The 22302-nt window shown below is 35.8% G+C and overlaps 2 protein-coding genes across 2 annotated transcripts; one reads left to right on the top strand and one right to left on the bottom strand.

The window, feature by feature from the left end:
- The first annotated feature begins 7654 nt into the window (after positions 1-7654).
- On the top strand, positions 7655-10799 carry LOC128217336 (uncharacterized). Its single transcript, XM_052924425.1, has 2 exons — positions 7655-7793; positions 8304-10799. The coding sequence occupies exon 2, from the start codon at positions 8304-8306 to the stop codon at positions 9432-9434; it is 1131 nt and encodes a 376-aa protein (XP_052780385.1). The 5' UTR covers positions 7655-7793; the 3' UTR covers positions 9435-10799.
- A 6637-nt stretch (positions 10800-17436) lies between these two features.
- On the bottom strand, positions 17437-19720 carry LOC128217334 (uncharacterized). The gene has a single exon (XM_052924422.1). The coding sequence runs from the start codon at positions 19306-19308 to the stop codon at positions 18040-18042; it is 1269 nt and encodes a 422-aa protein (XP_052780382.1). The 5' UTR covers positions 19309-19720; the 3' UTR covers positions 17437-18039.
- Positions 19721-22302: the final 2582 nt, after the last annotated feature.

Genomic DNA, 22302 nt, shown 5'->3' with positions numbered 1-22302 from the left:
GATTTTCAAACCTCGTGGGAGTTTTTATTGTAGTAACAGTCGGTGTGTAAAGTTACCGGGCGTTAAGTCAACGTTATCTATTATCAAATATCGCCTTTAATTTCTGCATTATTTTTTTAGAAACCTCAGACTTATAATCAAAATAATTAAACATATTAAAATCCAAAAGATATATTTACATGTGGGTATTTATGAAAAGGGTAACAGTTCAATATATTATAGCCCAAACATTATGCCTTCTGCTTGTATAAATTTTGTAAATTATGTTGTGGAGGTTTCTGTAGAAAATTACCTACTTTGTAACAGCTATAACTGTTTTCAGTCTTCTAAACGGTGGGCAGGCCGAGCTCAACTTTCTTAGTGTTCTTATTGTTCAGTGTGAAATGCCGCACCCGTGACTTATGTTACCCATTGTGCAAGCGTGGGCTTCTTAATAACTCACTAAATAAAACCGGAAGTGACCAAGGTGAAGATAAACGAAAACGTACCGAATGTGCGGTGGACGATATCACTGTTAATTATAGTAGAGAGTCCTGTTGCTAGGTTCAAAATGATAATGCAATGTATTAAAACCATGAATCATTACTTTGCATAATGCTTTTATTTTTGACGGATTTGATGCACATGTCAGTGCAGTAAAAACTACAAGTTTCATCGTATGCATATTCATCCAGCACAATTGATTCGCATTTCATGATTTTGTTAAACATTTCAATGTGTACCGCATTAGTGTCGATGTTTTATTTTCAAAAGGTAAAGTACGTCAATAATTGTTTATTTTGATATTCAGAGAGTGAATTGTGCATTTTTATAGGCTTATGAATAGTCTTCAAAAAGGGTATTTTGTTTCAATTAAGCAAAACCTGGGCCGACTGCATGATTTATTGAAGAGTATGCAAACTTTGGGTGGGGTGTAACTTATGACATGTGCCACTCCTTAAACCCAGGAACACCGTAGTGATAATAGTTCCCTTTGCATTGTTTTATTTTAATGGAACTTTGTTTCAGCTATACAAACCTGAAAAGCACGGGCGGATCCGGGATTTCACAGTGAGAGAGGGCGAAATCATGCATATGCTACCATTCTGACATGACCAGAAATATAGAGGCTCTATACGTGGTTAACGTCGTGTTGGGTTATATTAGTCTAAGACTATGCATGATGATGCATGCTATGTTTTATTTTAGAGTATAACATACAATGCAATGCTTTACTATGGCAATATAAGAGGCTGAGTTGAGGGTAAGATTCTTTGCTTCCCCATTGGTTACCGGCTAGTTCAAAGAGAACTGCAAATGGATATGCCAACGCTTGTCCATTTTTACTACAAGGCCGGGCGTTTCATGGTGTTTCTAAAATGTTAAAACGTCGGGGAGCGGTTGTTATAAAAACTTCTTATACCGTGTACTGTTCTAATTACCAGGTGTAAATTAAAACAAAGAGAGGGGGCGAAATACAGCATGAATGTGTACTTGTACGTGTAGCTCGTTTGTGAACTATACCTGTATACTTGTTGGTCCTTTTTTAGTTGTCACAAAAACACGATATTTCCTTCTAAATGGAAGGCAATATCTGCCCGTCATATGCACGAATTTAAACGAAAATGTAGTGTACTAATTATTCGTCCAAAACGAACAACTAAGAAATTTTCTTCTCCTGAGCATGTCAACAGGTAAACTTAACTTTTATTAATTTTAACAAAACATATCAGCAGTTTTATCCTTGCAATCATGTGAATGGAAAACAGTCAACAGGGACGAAAGTGATATACTTCGGATGAATTATTCCGGGCAGAAACACTTGAGAGAAAATTCTAAATTCATTACACGTATAAAATATTTAAAATCTCTATTTAATATCGACATTAAAGTATTAGTTCCCCTTTCTTTAAAAAGAAATCCAAATATGTTTCAATCTTGGCTGTATCTGGGACCGAATCATTTAAGCAATGTTATACAATATCCATCGACAACACATTCTGTGGTATCAGGGCGCTTGTTTCAGCTAAAACATTAGTAATATGATGTACATTTTAAATTTGATGTATTATTTAGTGTAGTTAGATCAGAAACCTCCAATAGTTTTAATATGTATGTTGCATGGCTGAAACCATTGGCTGCAGCACTTTGACTGATGGATTACGATGACAGCGTTCCACTAACTAAGCTAAATGGACAGCTGCAAAGGCACACTTTATTTGCATTTAGCTTATTAGCTACTGTCACTTTTGTTTGAACTCTTGAATCGGATTGAATATCCAATCAGAGGTGAACAGTTCAGTTGATTAGTGATCACATTCCCTGAATGGTTATCCCTAAATGGGTCATACCTGATATTTATCTAAGCAACTAACACATTTTAAGTGCATTTAATATTGGAACAGGTAAGCAAAAAGTTCAATATCGGTTTAATTTTAGAAATAAACGTTGAGTTGTCTCTTGTGTTTTGGCTTGCATTTGTAATGATCATATAACCATGTCACCTCTTAGTATCCTTAATTAGATAATGATAAACAGTTTCAATAGTTACAGCTGATGGAAGGATAATTGTGGTTGGTAGATATTTTCTGATTATTTTTATACCCAGAAAACACAAGTTTTGTTCTCTGACGCCATTTATCCGTAAACAGGTTGTCTGTCGGTTTGCAAGACCTTGTGGAGCAACCATATCCCTCAGTTGCAAAGGTATCACTCTTGAAACTGTAAATTACCACAATGCTGGTAAGTAGTAAATTTTCGTGACCTACGTCCATTTTGTGTGTTCTGTGCCTTTAGATATGCTTCTTACACTTTCGGTTTCATAGTATATTATTGCAGTTTGCAGTAGAGCGAACTTTTTCCACACTTTATTAGGTATCAACCTGTTATTTGCTTTAATACCATAAAATGCAGAATTTTTTCCACTTTTAAGGAAATTGTGGTGGGCACTTTGATAGGGGAAGAATAGAGTCATAGTGGCATAAAGGGGAACATACTAACAAGACTCCGATAATGTTAAATTTCTTTCCACACCTTTAATCCACACCTAATCGAAAAAATAATAACTCTGATGGGTAATAGTGCTTTCATAAAAATCCCAGACCTATGGCAATATCATCTTATTGGTATATGCCTTTCTTTCCGTAAGAAGCATAGTAAGTTATATGTGCATACCAACTTGCATAACAACATTAAAGTTTAAACATCATCTTATTGGAGCCTCGTTCCGTCTGTTCACTTGTTCGAAACAATTTGTAAGAGATGGTCAAAGGATGCCGTTTTACTATGTTCTGTATAAATTGACGAAGTCCAAACCCAATATCAGTAAACTGAATGGATGAATGACAAAAATCGTCCTGTTGATTGTAATTAAAGCAAAAACAGTGACTTCTATTATTATCATATTCAGTTATAAACTGTTGAGATTATCCTGGTGAGTCTATGCAGTGCACTGTGCAGCAATTGGCGGTATCCATGGAGTTGACTATTTTATGGTCTTATTGACAGATCATTCATTTTAGGGGATGCTGAAAGGTTTAGCAGGGCGTTTCAGCTTGCCTATTTTTCACACAAATAGGTTTGGGTATTGCGTGTCTTGGTAGTTTTGTCTTTGTCAGCAAGGTTGTTGTTTTAAAATATTAACTGTGTATATTACTCTAAAACTGCTCAAGAAATCCAAATGAAACATGGTACTCGTATTCAGTGTTCTGAAAAAAGAACGGGCTGCTGGCCATAATGGTTGAAATGGCATAAGGGCGTACAAAATTTGGAAAAATATTGAATGAGGTGAAAATTGATAAGAATGAATAAGAGCTGTTCAGTAACTTTATTATTTATGACAGGGCAACGGAAACTTATTGAGAACCCTACATATTGCATGAAACAATATGTACATGATCAACACGGGCTATAACTTTGACCAAAACAATGGAAAAGTGACTGAGTTTTGCACATATTGGCTGAAACAAGAGTTTGTGGTTGCTCTGCCGCACTTACGTTCAAGGCATATCACAGTTATTCTGACTGTTTTCTAAAATCTGCAGGAATACGGACCTCAAACAAATGTTTGAAGTTGCATCAATAAAAGAGATAAACAATAAATGAGATGAAAATAAAACAAAAGGAACTGCATAGTTTTAAATCGTTTTCTAAGGGGAAGATTTGCCATGTACGTTACAGTAACATAAGTTGAAGGAGTTCTGTGTTAAAGGTGCAAATGATTCTCATATAAGAGGTGGGATCGATCCCAACAAGGGGACATCAATTTATACTCGACTCTACTCTGAAAACAAACATGAGCGCGATTCTTTATGATTTAAGCATTTGTCACAACGAAGCTAAAGAGAGCCAAGATGTTTAGAGTGTGTTATCTGTCAGAAGCATTTTGCTGCCTTTCATACTGGCTCCTTGCATAATAATATATTTAACTTAAACTTAAACAGTGGTCATTAGTGACTAAATAGTTACGTGGAATGGACTTGCTTATCTTCTCATAATAGATTTTTCAAGAAAAGTGTGGTTGCAAAATACTACTTCAATGTCAGAGCTTGTCATATGATACTGGTTCTTTCTCTTGTATTTTTGGGGTTTTATCACTCATTTAGGTGTGAGTTCCTTGTACATGCTTCAAGCGTGTAGTTGATATCTGGCACACATGTCAAAATTATGATCCACGTCAAACAGGTATAGGCTTTTCAAAATCACAAGAAAACGTTAGTGAGCCAACAGGTGCATGGGAAATGAGATATTTCGCAAACATATTTTAATACAGCCATCTGCAACTGCTATTCGCTCAGGAACCTATGAGTACAAGTGCATGGATACAAACATTTTCTTTCAATTTATTATCACATTGATCGTTCTTGACTTTTATTCCAGTGCTGTGATTGGTGAGGTGGACGACGATACGGACAGATCTATTGACTATACCAGCATACGAGCTGAACCACTGAAATCCGTAGCCCACTGATATTTTGGGCATGAGGAATTCGAACAATCCATCTCTGGCAGCATCTTTTGTGTTTGAGAGATACATGTATAGGGAGAGAGACTTTGGATCCTGTATCAGTGAAAATTTGGGACTGTTGGGCTCATATTCAGTATCATCCGGAGTTTGAGTTTGAGACCTCATTCAGATGTTAAATTGCTACAAAACATATAATTGTTGGCAATAATTGCTGGACAAGTTACAGATAGCATGTTGTTAGATAGCATAGATTTGTTAAACAGAATAAAAAGATGTTTTATGACATATGAACCTTCACTTTTCTGAGCCTTATACTCAAATTCAGACTCAAAATGTTAGTGACTATTTGCCATGAACTGCTGTTCCTCAGCAATAGCTTAAGAGATATGCTTGACAAACTTTAAAGCTTTTAACTCACTTCTTACGGTGTATCATTAACACAACATAATGCTGATAGCAAAACGGAAATGACTGAAGATTTATAGTGTTTTCATTTTTAAACTAAACATCGAGGTATTGTCATTGTCTTGGTATTATTGTCCTCGTCATTGTCAGCGGGAGCTCTGTCTGCAGAGTGAAAACTCTTTTAACATTGTTCAACACTTAAAACACTTTCATCACATGTTAATGAAACTTGGTACACATGTTTCAAGAGATAATATGAACATGTACAGCAGGACCGATAACTCTTGGCATAAATATTTATTATGCCCCTTTTTCTCTAAGATAAACAGAATTGTGTTTTCCCACAGCGCTATTGTATCAAACTAATTGTTCTACATGTAGGTTATAGTACTCATAATTGAGTTTTTATGTTCATTTTAATCCAAAAAGGATTGAATACAACTTTCTGAATCCCAAATGTAACAGTACGAAGTTGACAGGCCATTTGTTTTAAACAAAATGCAAAGATTCTAAATTATATAATGTACATGACTTTGATTTAAAAGTTAGAATTTCACTAGTATGGCCATAAACATAAGAAGGATCTTCTCAAAGAAAGCTATATTTAAAACAATCCAATAATGTTTGGTTAAATATATTAATAGCATGTATACATGTTCACAGTCCTACATGTACAAAGGGTACTTCATCTATTACGAGCTTTTTTTTTGCTGATGGTTTTTTCTCTCCATTATTTTTCATATTATAATTTTGTAAATTTCCCAGAAAATTGTCCAACTTTGCAAACAGATTAAAATTGCTTGTAATTCCATATTTTATGTCTTACTTGTATGTTACTCCATATTTTATGCCAAAATTGTATATCACCAATATTTCATGTCAATATTTTATGTCACAACATGTTTAAATTTTATGTCACAACATGTCAAAATTGTATGTACACCATAAAACTTCAATTCAAAATTTCATTCACATTTGGACAAATCATAATTACTACTATTTACATCTGATTTTCATTGTTAAAAAGTCTTACTTCGTTCGTTTCCACTATTAGATAAATGTGTACATAAATCTTAATATCTAAGAGTTATTATCAAAATGTTATTGGTCATGTATTAAGTATACTAGCCTTGGTAACTGCTTAAAGAAGTCAAGAACGAGTCACAAATCTTATTACAATCCTTTAATGGATGCAAAAGATATGGAATAATGAAGACTCAAATCTTAGACCTTGTATTGTGAACTGACCCTTCGGAATTGGTTCCTCACGTCGCCATGATACTCTGTGTTCAAAAGTTCATTAGACTCATTTAAGGGCTGCAAGATATATGAACCGTACATGAATCAAGGCCCAAATTCGGGATGTTGTTTGCTTAACTTGACCAATACCCGGACAGGTTTCAATACTGGTTCTGCATGCCACTTTAATGAGTTTTCGGTATGTGGAGAGAAACAGGAAAAGTAGCAAACGAAAGGAATAAAAAACGTTACAAAAGCATACATATAGGGATCTTTTTCATTTAAATTTAGACATATTTTGATTATTGGTGACACATGAGCTTAGTGTTATGCAGAAACCGTGAACTATTTTTTGAGCTATGCCAACAGTCTCTGCAGGACTAACCGCCAACTTAGACAATACCTTAACACGTTTACGTAAAATAAACAGTCAAGAAAACATAAAGTCAAAAGACTTGGATCTGGCTGTCTGTCTGTCAATCAAACTTACGTTTTGTTCTCATGAAAGTGGGTTCAAATGTTCACCACATTGACATAATGTGCAGAACCCATATTTTACGCGCGCCAGCTCATGGTCAATGTTACAGTTTATCGTCAAAGATTCGAGCCATATTCGAATCCCCGTCGTTTTATCCACTTTAAAGGTATTTGCTTGAGCCTCGGATAAAATGTTAACAACATGTATCCGATCCGTGTTGCACCCGTCACAATTGTAAACTATTCTTGGGGGCGTCCACCGAATCCCCACCCCCTGCCAACATTTCATACAATTTAAAAAACGGTTCTGAGGGTGGGGCGTATGTCAAAAGGTTGTTGACCCAATTTACGCTTCCTCTTACGTCAAATCATGGAGCCGCCGCTGATTTAAGCATAAATATTTGCAATTAAAACAAAATGGATTCATCAAATAACTTAATTTGAAGTGTTAACAATATTACATATCTTGTATGTAATGTGTAATATGGACGTTTAAATCTCCCGCCACTTCTCAATATTGGAGATCGATATTATAGCGGAAGAGCCGACATATTGGTGACATGTAATCTCTAAATATAAACCAGGAAGGTAAAACAGAAAAGTTGCGTACATTCTTTACAATTGTCAAAATGAGTTTAATTATAAAATACGGATTAAATAATTTCAGTCTTGAATATTTATAATACGGAACATATTATTGTCTGGAAGTTAATTCCCAATCGGACAGGTAAGTAAAAAAATGTTTCCAATATAAATGTACTTTTTGTTTTAAATAGATTATTCTTTGTACTGTTCAAATTAGCATGACAAAACTGTCAAATACACAGAATTAACCTTGAACATGCTATATATGGAAGTTCTTGTAAAAATAATTAATTGACACTCAAGGATTATCAAAACTAAAATTCATATCCAATTGGACAGGTAAGTCAACATCACGTTCTACAATTGTTAAGGTAAATTATATTAAGGTTTCAATAAGATATATAATTAGTCGTATTACATGATTCAATGAAAATGAAGCCATCCTTTCTTCATTATAATAATACATTTACCAGATTTTGAAATATATAATTAGTCGTATTACATGATTCAATGAAAATGAAGCCATCCTTTCTTCATTATAATAATACATTTACCAGATTTTGGAATATGGACACATCTGTAATTGAAAGTACTTGAAACTAAAGGTTTGTCAAACATAATAATTATATCAAATGGGCTCTCTATTATACAGATGGACAGAGAGAATCAGAGAGTTATGTCCCTTCGTTTGTCTCGGGTGATGGAAGACATCGGGGTCATTCGGTACATTATTGCCAGGAGGAGGAGGACGTGGCTGGTGATAGAGAAACAAAGGGAAGTACTTAACATGATGATTGGAACTAACCATTTGTGTTACCATTTTGGAAGCCAGAGTGAGGGAAATACAACGTCTGGGATGGATTCTGACATAGATGTATTGCTCTGCAACTTTTGGGTTCACGTAATATTAAAATGGAGTGACTGGAAACAGGGAAATCATAATTTGTTAGTGATAAAGAATGCGTATTCCCCACCCCAGCACTGCTTGCTGCAGATAGTGAGACACGACCTTCCATTACCACGGACGAAGGTAGAATTTCCCAGTGATGTGGTAGACAATGAGGGCAGAGTGCTTCATACAAACACTCAGGCTGAATGCATTCAGGCTATAAGGGATGTTAAAGCAGTGAGTGTAATAGTGCACCATGGTCCATCCAAGAGCTGGGATGAAAATAATGATTTGGTTTTCGGCTTCCATTGCGCCAGTCTGCCACGTGAGTGTCGATTTATGTTCAACAGACCACGACCTGGACACTGGCCTAGAGCCGACACATTGGCTACGGCCAGACAGACTGGAGTATTTCTGGTACCACAACGATACAGCGAGTCTCAATCAAGACCAACAAGGTGTCGCTCAACTGCACTCCATACAACCCTGAACGACCCGTATTATCCTCAATCAAAGTGGCAATGGAGATTTTCTACGTCTATGATAGAAAGATGGCTTATGTTTGACATGAACACTCAACAACACAAAACATTTGTGTTCCTTAAAACACTACGAAAACAGTTCTTCAAACCAGTAGTTGGAGATCGTCTAAGCACCTTCCATTTGAAAACTACCATGTTATATACAATAGAGACTTACCCACCAGAGATATGGAGGGACGACAACCTTGTACAGTGTGTGATTTACTGTCTGACCACACTTCTTAGGTGTCTGAAAATCAAGTATTGTCCTCACTACACTATATATGGGGTAAATCTGTTCACTGGAAAGCTATTCAAACATGAACAAGCTGTGATAAGAAACATGATTTTGAAAATGATAGTGACAATATGAATTGTGTATTCAGTATACAGATTGATGAAATAGGAAGAAGAATGAGTGCACAAGAAAACTGTGTGAGTTTGCAACCGATAAAAACAAGACGCACAAATAACACACTTATAAGTACATTTCTTGTTCAAGCTTATAAACAACAAGCGAAGTACTTGAATGAAATAATACTAAATGAAAGTGACAAGGTTGATTATGTTTTGCTTCTTATCCAACACATAGCAATGCTTACCAGAACATATGATCAAGGAACCAGTATAGAACAGGAAGCAGCTTCGTTGTTGAAACCACAACTGTGCGGAACACTTGCCTCTGTACTGGCCTCTAGAACAATCTCTCAGAGTCAACCAGTTACACCAGAAATTCTCAACATGTATGAAATGTCCTTTGATTCTGACCTTCTGTCCAACAGACTGAAGTTTGCCTCCATGTTATACTGCAAAGGGCAGTATAAGGTAGCAAGAAACTGTCTGACATTTTGTGAAGGCCTGCTAGGTCCTGATGTGTGGCAATGCTGTTTTTGTCAAGGCAGGCTGCACGACGATCCCAGTAGAGAGTTTCAAGAAAAAACATCATATAAATCAAACAAGGAAATGTTGAAGCATCATTCAACATGCTGTGTGTCCTTTTCACGAAATGAACTATGTTGTGTGCCATTGTTTCTGGTGTATGAGATGTTTAGAACTGTCGGAAATGAAGACAGACAAGAACGACGCCCATTTTTTCTATATAAATGGATTGACTACATTGTGATTGACTGTGTCCCATTTCTCTACTACTTGCAGTATCTCACATACAGACAACTGAACAAGCCTGACAGACAGGAGGCAGCGCGTGATCATCTGGAACATTATGTAGTTGATGAAAGTGAATGCCATGGCCACATAGACACAGCCTTTAACATGTTTGACCACTGTTATGAACTGGATAACAGGTTTGACCTGGCTTGGCTCTGCTACCAAACATCTCTTGGTCTCAACCCCAGGAACAATGCTGCTTACTGGCATGAAAGTAGACTTCTGAACTGAAACGTCTAATATTCAAGAACAACATGTGTTGTCTCTCAGCTCTAAGACTCTAGATCGTACAAAAAATAAATGACACACATAATTATTATATGCTTTGTCAACTGTTACCCATAACACATATTGAATTTAATAACCATGATCTATAATGTTTTCAATCTTTGTAAAATATTTCTAAATAAATCGATCATTATTAATTGAATAATATAAGTGTTTGGATCATTTTCGTTAATAAAAGTGTTTACCTGATGTATGCATGTACGTATATTAACTGTTTTGTGATATGATGTTCTACTTTAAGAAAGATCATGAACTGCATCTTTAAGGGTGTTTAGAAGTTATGAATGATAACAAAAAGTAAATATTTTTGTTCGTTCCGTTCATAACCTTAAATGCAATAATCAGTTCAAAATATAATAACTCACAATGTATCGGATCTTTCCTTATCTATCGATTCCAGTTCATAAGCATCGATACCAATTTCAATTTGCCGTATAATCTTCACATGTTGAACTAATTCTGTAAATTAACTGAAAAAAGATAAGAAAACAAAAACACGTTAGTAATATCATGTTTTATAACAGAATTGCCACCAAATAAGCAGGGAATAATTCCGAATCTTATCAGTTCACTATCTTCAGATGGCTCCTATATTTTTTAATTTACATTTTCTTGGATACTAAAAATTATTGATTGTTGATGATGTGCGTGTTATTCTATCTTTTGATGTTCGAAGGGAGCAACATCTGCTGATGTTGTCTCAGGAACACGTTTTCTGCTACTATGATCATGAACGTGCCGGCAGATGGTGAGCATTACATACATGAAATTTGTATCTTGCTAAACCATTTTTTTCGAAAATGAATGATTGATATTTAATAATTGCTCAATTATAAGTTTAATTACAAAAAATCAATTATATATCAAAAAAGAAATACTGCCATTAAATAATGAATTGTAACATATTTTTTGTATGCAAAGTCTGACATGTTCTGAAATTCCTGTAAATTGCTTTTCCCGCATTAAGCTTACCTTTTTAGAATTAATTAATCTTCGTTATAACAAAAAGATCGCATAGTATTGACCGGGGATGCCTGTGTTGTTCTAAACCAAAGGTGGAGTCAAATATACAGGGGATGATTGTGATGTAAACAAAAGTTGGATAGAGTTGACCGGGCATGCCTGTGTTCTCAGCCAAAGGTGTGGTATAACGGGCAGTGGATGTTTGTGTTCTCGACCAAAGGTGGAGTATAACGGGCCAGGGATGCCTGTGTTTCCAACAAAAGTTGGGGTATTACGGGCGGGGGATGCATGTGTTCTTAACTAATGATGGGGTATAACGGGCAGGGGATGCATGTGTTTTAAACCAAAAGTTGGTTTGTATGTGCCGGGGATGCCTGTGTTTTCAGCCAAAGGTCGGGTAGAAGGGGCAAGAGATGCCTGTGTTCTCAGCCAAAGCTGGGGTATAATGGGCCGGGGAAGCCTGTGTTCTCAGCCAAAGTTGGATGAGAATTGGCCGGGGATGCCTGTGTTCTGAGCCAAAGGTGGAGTAGAATGTGCTGGGACGCCAATGCCTAAACCAAAGGTGAGGTAGAATGGGCCGGGGATGCCTGTGTTCTCAACCAAAGGTGAGGTAGAATGGGCCGGGGATGCCTGTGTTCTCAACCAAAGGTGAGGTAGAATGGGCCGGGGATGCCTGTGTTCTCAACCAAAGGTGAGGTAGAATGGGCCGGGGATGCCTGTGTTCTCAACCAAAGGTGAGGTAGAATGGGCCGGGGATGCCTGTGTTCTCAACCAAAGGTGAGGTAGAATGTGCCGGGGATCCCTGTGTTCTCAACCAAAGGTGAGGTAGAATGGGCCGGGGATGCCTGTGTTCTCAACCAAAGGTGAGGTAGAATGGGCCGGGGATGCCTGTGTTCTCAACCAAAGGTGAGGTAGAATGGGCCGGGGATCCCTGTGTTCTCAACCAAAGGTGAGGTAGAATGGGCCGGGGATCCCTGTGTTCTCAACCAAAGGTGGGGTAGAATGTGCCGGGGATCCCTGTGTTCTCAACCAAAGGTGAGGTAGAATGGGCCGGGGATGCCTGTGTTCTCAACCAAAGGTGAGGTAGAATGTGCCGGGGATCCCTGTGTTCTCAACCAAAGGTGAGGTAGAATGGGCCGGGGATGCCTGTGTTCTCAACCAAAGGTGAGGTAGAATGGGCCGGGGATGCCTGTTTTCTCAACCAAAGGTGAGGTAGAATGGGCCGGGGATGCCTGTTTTCTAAACAGAAGGTAAGGTAGAATGTGCCGGGGATGCCTGTGTTTTAAACCAAAGTTCGGGTAGAATGAGCCGGGGATCCCTGTGTTCTAAACCTAAGTTCAGGTAGAATGGGCCGGGGATGCCTGTGTCTTCGACAAAAGGTGAGGTAGAAATGGCCGGGATGCTTGTGTTCTAAACCAAAGATGCGGTAGAATGGGCCAGGGATGCATGTGTTGTAAACCAAAGGTGAGTTAGAATGGGCCGGGAATGCCTGTGTTCTCAACCAAAGGTAATGTAGAATGGGTCTGGTATGCCTGTGTTCTCAACCAACGGTAATGTAGAATGGGTCTGGTATGCCTGTGTTCTCAACCAACGGTAATGTAGAATGGGCCTGGTATGCCTGTGTTCTCAACCAACGGTAATGTAGAATGGGCCTGGTATGCCTGTGTTCTCAACCAACGGTAGTGTAGAATGGGTCGGGTATGCCTGTGTTCTTATCCAAAGGTAGTGTAGAATGAGCCGGGGATGCCTGTGTTCTAAACCAAAAGTGAGGTAGAATGTGTCGGGGATGCCTGTGTTCTCATCAAAATGTTGAGTAGAATGGGCCGATTATGCCTGTATTCTAAATCAAGGGTGGGAAAGAATGGGCAGAGGAAGCGTATGTTCTCAACAAAAGGTGGGGATTGATGGGCCGGGGATGTCTGTGTTCTAAACTAAAGGTGGGATATAATCGATCGGTGATGCCTGTGTTCTAGACCAAATTATTTCTATGAGAACAATAGAAAAAAACGATATCTTTAATGAGATCATTGTTGTATTTTATCAGAGGTCCAAAACGAAATGTTTCCTATTTTACTGCCCCAAAATAAATAATAGGGTAGGTAGGTATTTTATTTTGTTTTGTCAATGAACAAAAAATATATTGAGATCCTTAGTTGTAATTCAACGAAAGGCTCTTAGGGGTGATTTTCATCAATTGAAGTACTGCACTGTTAAACTTAACTACAAGGACGAAGTCTCTCCTAAGATTCTTTTACGGAGAGAAAGAAATTCAAGCAAATTAATGTTATCTAACAGCAGTGATGTATCCATAAGTATACTGTATTTCTTATTCAACCGGAAATACATCCAACAAGAGTGCCATTGTCTTACTAGTGTGACAGTGTATTCACAACTATGAGAAAGTCTAACAGATATGACAGTCTCTTACAAGTGTGACTGTGTCTAACAGATGTTTAAGAGTGTCTTTCAAGCGTGACATCTTTTTACAAGCGTGACAGTGTCTTAACAAGTATGATAATGTCTATCAAGTATTAACAAGTGTGTCAGATTCTAACAAATGTGACAGTGCGTACTAAGTATGGCAGTGTCTAACAAGTTATAGCGTCAAACCAGTTTAATACTAGTATCTCTTAATATTAAAATACCGGTGCAAACATTTATTTCCCAACAGCAATTTTTCTGCGCCGTTTTTTAGACGGACGACTCCCAGAATCAGTTGCGTTGCATGGTTATTACTATAATTGTAAAGCGTTACAATAAATGCCTTTCAGTTCCTAAATAGCTTTACTGGTTTTGAGATTGATTACTTGTATTTTTTTCAAAGGTTTCTCCCAATTTCGATTGTGTGAAATTTCTAATGTTGTTCGGCTTTGTTTGTTTTCATATCGTCTTTGCTATTTTTGAGGTCATCCGCAAAATGCGTCATGTGTGGAAGAACATGTGTTGTTTTCATTTTTGCGAGGCTAAGTGCCTCATACGCAGACAATCATATATGTTGTGTACATATTTGTGAGATAATTATTTAACTTCATTGTACCAGTTGTTTTAAGAGTGTAGTATAACCCTATATCTCGGTTAAACTTGACTTTTGTTGTTAAGGTAAATAGCTTAACAGAACTCATTTTTGCAGACGACTTAAAATTGTCACAATTCTTCATTCTGCATTATTCATAGTTTAAGAAGTCTTAAATTTTGAACCGCTATTGCGCAATCTTTGGTTAAATAGAGCATGAAATATAAGGAAATTTGTATTGCATTGTGTGTCACTATTTTACGTCAACATATAGTTTCTTGTTTGAATCGTAAACTATTTTACTGACTGATATGATTTAAGGGGACACGGTCCCGATTTATAAGATCAAACATCGATTATTTTTTTAATTTAATTTCAAATGTAAAGCGTTCATAACACTAATAAAAATGTAATACATTGTAGGCCAGTATTTACAAACTTCTTTTTCAAATGAGCACCAGTCTGTTGCTGTTTGATGTTTGTTCATAAAAAATATGTCATATAACTAAATTTCTTTGTTCAAAAACTCGTTGCCAGCATAACATCTGTTAGTCCATCTAAATGGACACGCATTTTTTGCAAAACATATTATTATTTTTTATACAAGTATGTTTTTGGTACGTATACGTCAATATGTTATGTATTTTAGTAGTATGTAAAGCTAACAGTAAATACTTCCATTTTATATCATTTCCCGGAGCGAAAGTACTTCTGTTCTGTCAATACTTTATAACGAAGATTTATACAGCGCATTTAGAGGTAAAAATGGATTCCTTTCACATGACTTTCCCCTTTTCGGGCAAAAACTTTGTAACTTGTTATATTTTCAAATTTAGAAAACAAATTCTGACGATTTAAGAACATATTTGTAAAGAAATAATTAACATGTAAATGTTTTAAAGTTAACAGTGATCAAACTAGTTTCTCTCCCTTTAGACATGACAAAAAATATCAGAATATCTATAATGCATTAAGTGTATTTAATTTAAGCCTTCCTAGGTTTGGGGTTTAAATTATCCAACTCAGTGGTGTGACGTAAATGATCCACATTATGACTTAGGCATAAATATACAATTTAAAGTGGAAAACCCGATATATATTGTTTTTAAATCAAGGGAATTTTATTGTAGTAACAGCGGAAAAGTGGTGTTACTTAACGATTAGTCAATATAATATTTGACCAAATGCTGTCTTTAACTTAATTGTTAGTTGTTTAAGAAACCACCACCGTATAGTCAAGTACTAAAACATATGGAAGTCCTCTGAGAAATCAAAATAGGCAATTTCATTTGGGTATTTATGGAAATGTACTTAAGTTTTCTGATGATATATAACTACTTTGTTATCGTTCGGGCCCATTTGCTTTTCTAGTGTTATAACATTGAATCATTATCAACGCTTGTGTACTTCAATTGTGTCAAGCGGAACTAGTTCATATTATGGTGAGAAAGGACAGTGCAGTAAACGACAACATTAGCGTTAAAATTTAGATTTTGTTGAATAGTATTTTAGAACAATGTCATGTATCATTTTAGATTTTTACAAAACTTAAACTTAATTGGCAGAAAATACATTCCTTTGTTTAGTGTGTAATTGCTTATTAGGCTGTCATATGTTTTGAAGTATGCAAGTCTATGAAGAAAGTTAAAACAAACAGAAAAGATGTCCCGTTGCTCCTATTATTGGAAGTGCATTCATCACCATTTAAGCCTAAAGTGAAAAGCATTTTTTATATTGTCCCGAAAAAAACAACATATTTCCGGAAACCATTAAATGTTGGATATCTCCTAGGAAACAAAATAATATATTAATTACGTTCACTTCCAAATTCTTAACTTATATATTTAATGCTAAGAAAGTCAGAGAACTTTTTTTTCAGCAATTTTGAGACTAATGGCTCATAAGCAATGAGACAAAGTGACACATATTACTTTAAAACAGATCAGTATATATCATTTTTTTTCATCTCAACTGGTCTTAAACATCAGATAAAGCCGTACATCTTGCTTTGAAACGATTTAAGTATATATGAGGGTGACGTAGCAAGATGGCATTGGGTGGTCACGGATTTTATGCACTCCAAGTGAAAACTTTATAAAATTAATATGGAATGGATATTTTGTAAAATGAAGAGGTAAATAACATGGACTATTAGTTGCGCAAAACTGTTATGTACTTTTGTCTTGGAGAAAAATAATGTGTTTTGTGTGTACGAGTGCATTACATTTTTCTTGTGCTTGTTTTCAACGGGGTACAAAATGGCGGCTAACTTTTCCCAGGTAGATGTTTCTCGGGAAATGTGTAAATGTACAATGTGTAAAGAGTTCACTTTTCTAATATTTCTATGTTACACTTTGTTGACAATGTATGTAGTAATATAGGTATATGAACACCTTCTCCGTATATGATATCGATCTGCACCTTTAAGTATTACGTTTTCTCTTATCATGTCCTTCGTTACCTGTAAAATATATCGTAAAATTTAAATAAGCCTCTCTTGCTCCACTTGCTATGTCATGTGTAAATGTTAAATCGTGTATTTTGTTTTTCTCAAGGGCCATGTGGCTTATTGAACATGTATTCAAAATAAACCATCTCTCTCTATATATCAATGTTTTTCATCTCAACAGGTCTTAAACACCAGATAAAGCCGTACATCTTGCTTTTCAACAGATCAAGTATATGTCAATGTTGTCCATTTCAACAGGTCTTATACACCAAATTAAGTCATATATCTTGCTTTTAAAACGTTCAATTGCAAACAAAACCATTATTATTTACAATCTAAACAGTAATGACATACATCTTGCTTTCAAATAGTTCAATTTGATATCAATGTTTTTCATCTCAAAAGGTCTTAAACATCAGGCAAAGTCAGACAGTTGCTTTCAAACAGTTCAAGTTTATAACAATGTTTTCAATTAAAGAGGTTTTATACATCAGATAAAGTTATACATTTTAATTTTTAACAGTTCAAGCACATATCAATGTTTTCCATCTCAACAGGTCTTATACATTAGACAAAGGCATACATTTTGCTTTTAAACAGTTCAAATACATATCAAAGTTTTCCATATCAAGGTGCCTTATATATTAGGCATAGGTATACATTATGCTTTTAAACAGTTTAAGTACATATCAATGTTTTCTTTTTCACCAGGTCTTATACACTAGGTAAACTCATACACTTTGCTTTTAAACAGTTCAAGTACATATCAATGTTTTCCATCCCAATAGGTCTTATACATTAGGCAAAGGTATACATTTTGCTTTTAAACAGTTCAAGTACATATCAATGTTTTACATCTCAATAGGCCTTATACATAAGGCAAAGGCATACATTTAGCTTTTAAACAGTTCAAGTACATATCAATGTTTTACATCTCAATAGGCCTTATACATAAGGCAAAGGCATACATTTAGCTTTTAAACTGTTCAAGTACATATCAATGTTTTACATCTCAATAGGCCTTATACATAAGGCAAAGGCATACATTTAGCTTTTAAACAGTTCAAGTACATATCAATGTTTCCATCTCAATGGGTCTTAAACATTAGGCAAAGGCATACATTTTGCTTTTAAACAGTTCAAGTACATATCAATGTTTTCCATCTCAACAGGTCTTATACATCCGTCCGGTGCGAGTCTAAATGCTTCTTCGACGCATGAAAATGCGATTTGTGGATCATTCTTTTCTTCCAATCGTCCTTGACACAACAATAAAACCATTTTTCGACGTACTTCAATATCTGTACAAATCTTGACAACTTCTTTAATAACCACTTTAGCTTCTTTTATTCTGTTTTCTTCCAAGTCAGCTATATCACCGACTTTGAACTCGTGCGTTATGTCTAAGAGCGTCATTACTTTAAACAGTAACACTATACGTTTCCACTGGTTATGGACAATATCAGTCTCTGCACACATTATGTGACAAGCCAGTAGACTGTGGTCGGTAGCTCGGATCAGGGAGTGTGGGTTCCGTGCGCACTCCAGGAAATACATTTCCTGATTCGCATAAATGACGTCATTCAGCGCCATAACCGTCGCAAAACACGGCAGACATGAATAACACAGTGCGAGAACTTGGTCTATATACCGCTGGGTTTCGTCGACTTTTCTGTTCTTTATAGCAGTCACCGCCATCTTTGAAAAGTAAGTTAGTTCTAGTGACGTCCGATCCAGACCATCTGTCCGAATCTCGTTCATTTCTTTAAGAATTTTATACCGCTCTCCTGACTCTGCTCCGCCATAAAGCTGTACGCGATGTGTTTTCAGAACCACATTCTTTTCCAAAAGTTTCTGTTTTGCTTCTATTGGTTCTGTGTCGTTGAGTGAGCTAATGTTCATATCGTCCAGTTTCTTCAGATGAACACGAGGATCGCCATTAAAGCAGTTGTTATCTATAATTGCCTTGAAAAAGGTGTACTCTCTGTGCGCAAAGCGACTTCGTGGGACCTCTTTCTTTTGAACGCATGGAAGTTGACTCTTGTATTTTTTCAAAGTTATGAGATCAAAGAGGCTTGCTTGTCCATTCTTACAAAATACGTTATAGATACTGTTCATAGATACATTTCTTGTAATACAATTTAAAAACCGTATTAATTTGTCGCTATTCGACAAATTTGTTTCCTTGGCTAAATTTACCAACTCCATTATGGTGTTTGATCCCACTTCATTCAGCTTTTTCAATGATTTTATTATTCCAATATAGTCAATGTCGCCAAAGATGACGTTTTCTAACGATAATTTTATGCCAATTCGATCTAACTGAAATGTTCTAGACCTTATGTCTATAAATCCTTCGAAATTCATTGTATTGAATAAGGTTACCTACGTTTTAATATTATTGAGCTGTTGATTTACACATATATGCCGGTCGTGAATTTAAAGCTAGGTTTATACTTGTAATATGAGCTTTTTACGGGTGACTTCTTTTGTTAAACCTGAATTAATGGTTAAGCCTACGCTATGACTACTATGGGTTTTCCACTGTATTGAAGTAATACTCGTATTTGGAAACATTGAATTATTATGAACATGTTAAGTTTGTTTCATGGTTAAGCCGTCGGAGTTTTAGCTTAGGATAGACAACGAGTGGACATATACATTTCTTAGCTACGTTTATGGGGTGTCTATCCGACCTAAATCGAGGATTTGTGATCCTTGATGTTTAATTTAAAAAAAAATACTACAGAACAAAAATCATACAACTTAGTGAACTGCAAACAAAGCTTTTTCTGTTTGGCTTTAGCACATATGCAATAAAGGGAATTTACCTATTTATCATATTTGAGTTCGGCCATTTCATATCGGAATTCCATAAAGAGTCCTATGACGGACTGGTATTTTAACGGTTGGTCGTAAAAAAAACCTTCTAAAATGAATTTGCAATTTGTATATGATCATAACTTATAACGTTTACAGGTTACTCCCATTTTTATTTAGTAATTATTGATATTAAGATATATATAAAAAATATCAGCATTTTAAACTTGCGCTGCTTGAAACACAAGGATGGCACAACAAAATAGTTTTATTACAGTATTTAGGATTTCTGACCTGACTATAAAATGCGCTTTTAATTTGATTTTGGTTTTGTAACGTTGCGGCCAAAAATAAATGTATTTTCTTATTAACTTACGGCTTGGATATATAATTTACGCAATTGGATCATTAAGCAACACTAGTTTCTGCTTAAAGATGTTATTAAAGATTTCGAAAATAATAATAGCCTAATGCACAAGTCAGTGTTTTTCCTTAGTCCGGCGCAGAGGAGGGTGCGGGCGTGCTTGAGGGAATACAGTTTATTTTTTCTTTATACATTGGACCGACATCTTTCACGCAATCATAGTTCTAAATATATCGTAAATGCCAGCTCAATCGACCATGTCCCGATCCTTGTCGGTGGGCAAAACGTCCATATATGCATTACAAATATTATGACGCAATTGTGCGGATATTGTCCTGACGCAACTCATGAAGAATGTTTTTGAAGTTTAAATACTCTCCAAGATAAATGCATAAATTCAGTTCTATGGAACAGTGGTAAAAATTGTTCATACAATGTCATTAAATTTGTCTTATAGCACAATTGTGAGTTTAATAATTATAAATTTGTAACACAAAACTGTTCCTTATGAATATATTTGTAACACAAATTAAATGTCTTAACTTTACTAACACTAACACTTTACTAACACTCAAAGTCTTAAACGTGTAATGGAGCACCTTACAGTTCGAAGTTTAGAATACAATTGACCATCAGGCTTGTATGTCAAACATCTTGCTGTTTTTAAAAGTTATAGAAAAAAAATGATATCTTTGAAATATCTTTCTCAGACTTAGATTAAGCTATCTTAACTTAGCCTGTTGCTTAAACATTATCTAGAACATAAATGAAAAAAGGTCCTTAAACCAAAGGCAAAAAAGGTAGAAACAAGAAATACTAATTTGTCTAAGAATAAAAATCAGCAACGAAACCCATCAGATGTAATAGAGAATAAATAGAATGTATAAAACATTGCATTTTATTTTTAAGATACAAGATTATAAAGAATATTAATGAATCCCTAGAAAATGACAATCAACGAAATATTTTATTATTACATATTCATATCAATTAAAGATTAACATCTGAACAAAGACAGAGACAATATAAACTGAATTTTAGGACAGAATCGTTAAGAAATATCATATAAAAGTAAATAAAAATTAGGAAGACAATTTGACACAAACATTGCTTCATGATGGATACATTTAAGTATAGTTTTGTCGCGTACAATTCGAGTAAGGATTTCGATAACTAACAAATAATGAGCAACGTTGACCTCATTTCCCAACAACACTCTTCGTGTGCTTGGTTTGCCGCTACCTTGGCGGAATGAAGCAAACAATACACCTCTTTTTTTCCAAAACGTCCTTTGCCAACTTCTGAAACAACTCTATTTCTTCAATTTGTCAATATCTTTTCTTCTACTTTCATTACCCAATTTTGCTGTTTGATACCTTTGCGTCTTTTTATATCACTAATTTCATATAGTTTGTGATGTGTAATTAAGTCATACCATTGAAAAGAGGAACGACCTTTTCCCCCTGGTTTTGATCCGATCCCGTGTGCATTATATGACATGCAAATATATTGTGATCGGTTGCACATGACAGCATACATGTGTGCGCTGGGCGTCAATGAAATACAATTCTTAATGCGTATGCATAGCATCTTTCAGCGCCCTTGCGGTTGCGAATCATGAAAGGATACTCTTGCAAAGACTTGCAATTCTATCGATATGGTATTGGGCTTGTTTAACAAATCTGTGTTAGGCAATGGCTACAGCCATCTTGAAATGGTAGGTCAGCTCTAGAGATGTTCTGTAAAGTTCGTCTGTGTTTACTTGTTGCAATACGTCCAGTAGATCCCGTTTTGTGTCGTCGTTTTGGCTGCTATACAGTTCAACTATATTGTGAACGACCGCCAAATGTTGGCGTTTTCCGATGTTTTTCGAGATATCTCGGCCAAAACCAAGTAGTTTTTGGATATCCTTGGCGCTTATGGCTTTAGACACAGTATTGGATCTGTGTAACGATGTTTGTCGATGTTTATTTGAAAACTCATGCATTTTTTCAAGCGCAATTATGCGGGTGGGAATGTCTTATTTTTACACGGTGGAATTTCCATGCCTGTAAATAGTCATCAGGTCAAAAGTCCCCCAATAGCCATTTTCATATACTAGGCTTAATAAAGATTTATACTGGAAACATTGTTCATTCTGTAAATCAAGAAGGGCAACAGTGCTTGGCGTTCTCTCT

Source organism: Mya arenaria, chromosome 14 (genome assembly GCF_026914265.1).
Source record: "Mya arenaria isolate MELC-2E11 chromosome 14, ASM2691426v1".
In the NCBI taxonomy this organism is placed as follows: domain Eukaryota; kingdom Metazoa; phylum Mollusca; class Bivalvia; order Myida; family Myidae; genus Mya; species Mya arenaria.
Note: the sequence above shows the minus strand (reverse complement) of the source record. Positions and strands in the feature narration are given on the sequence as shown.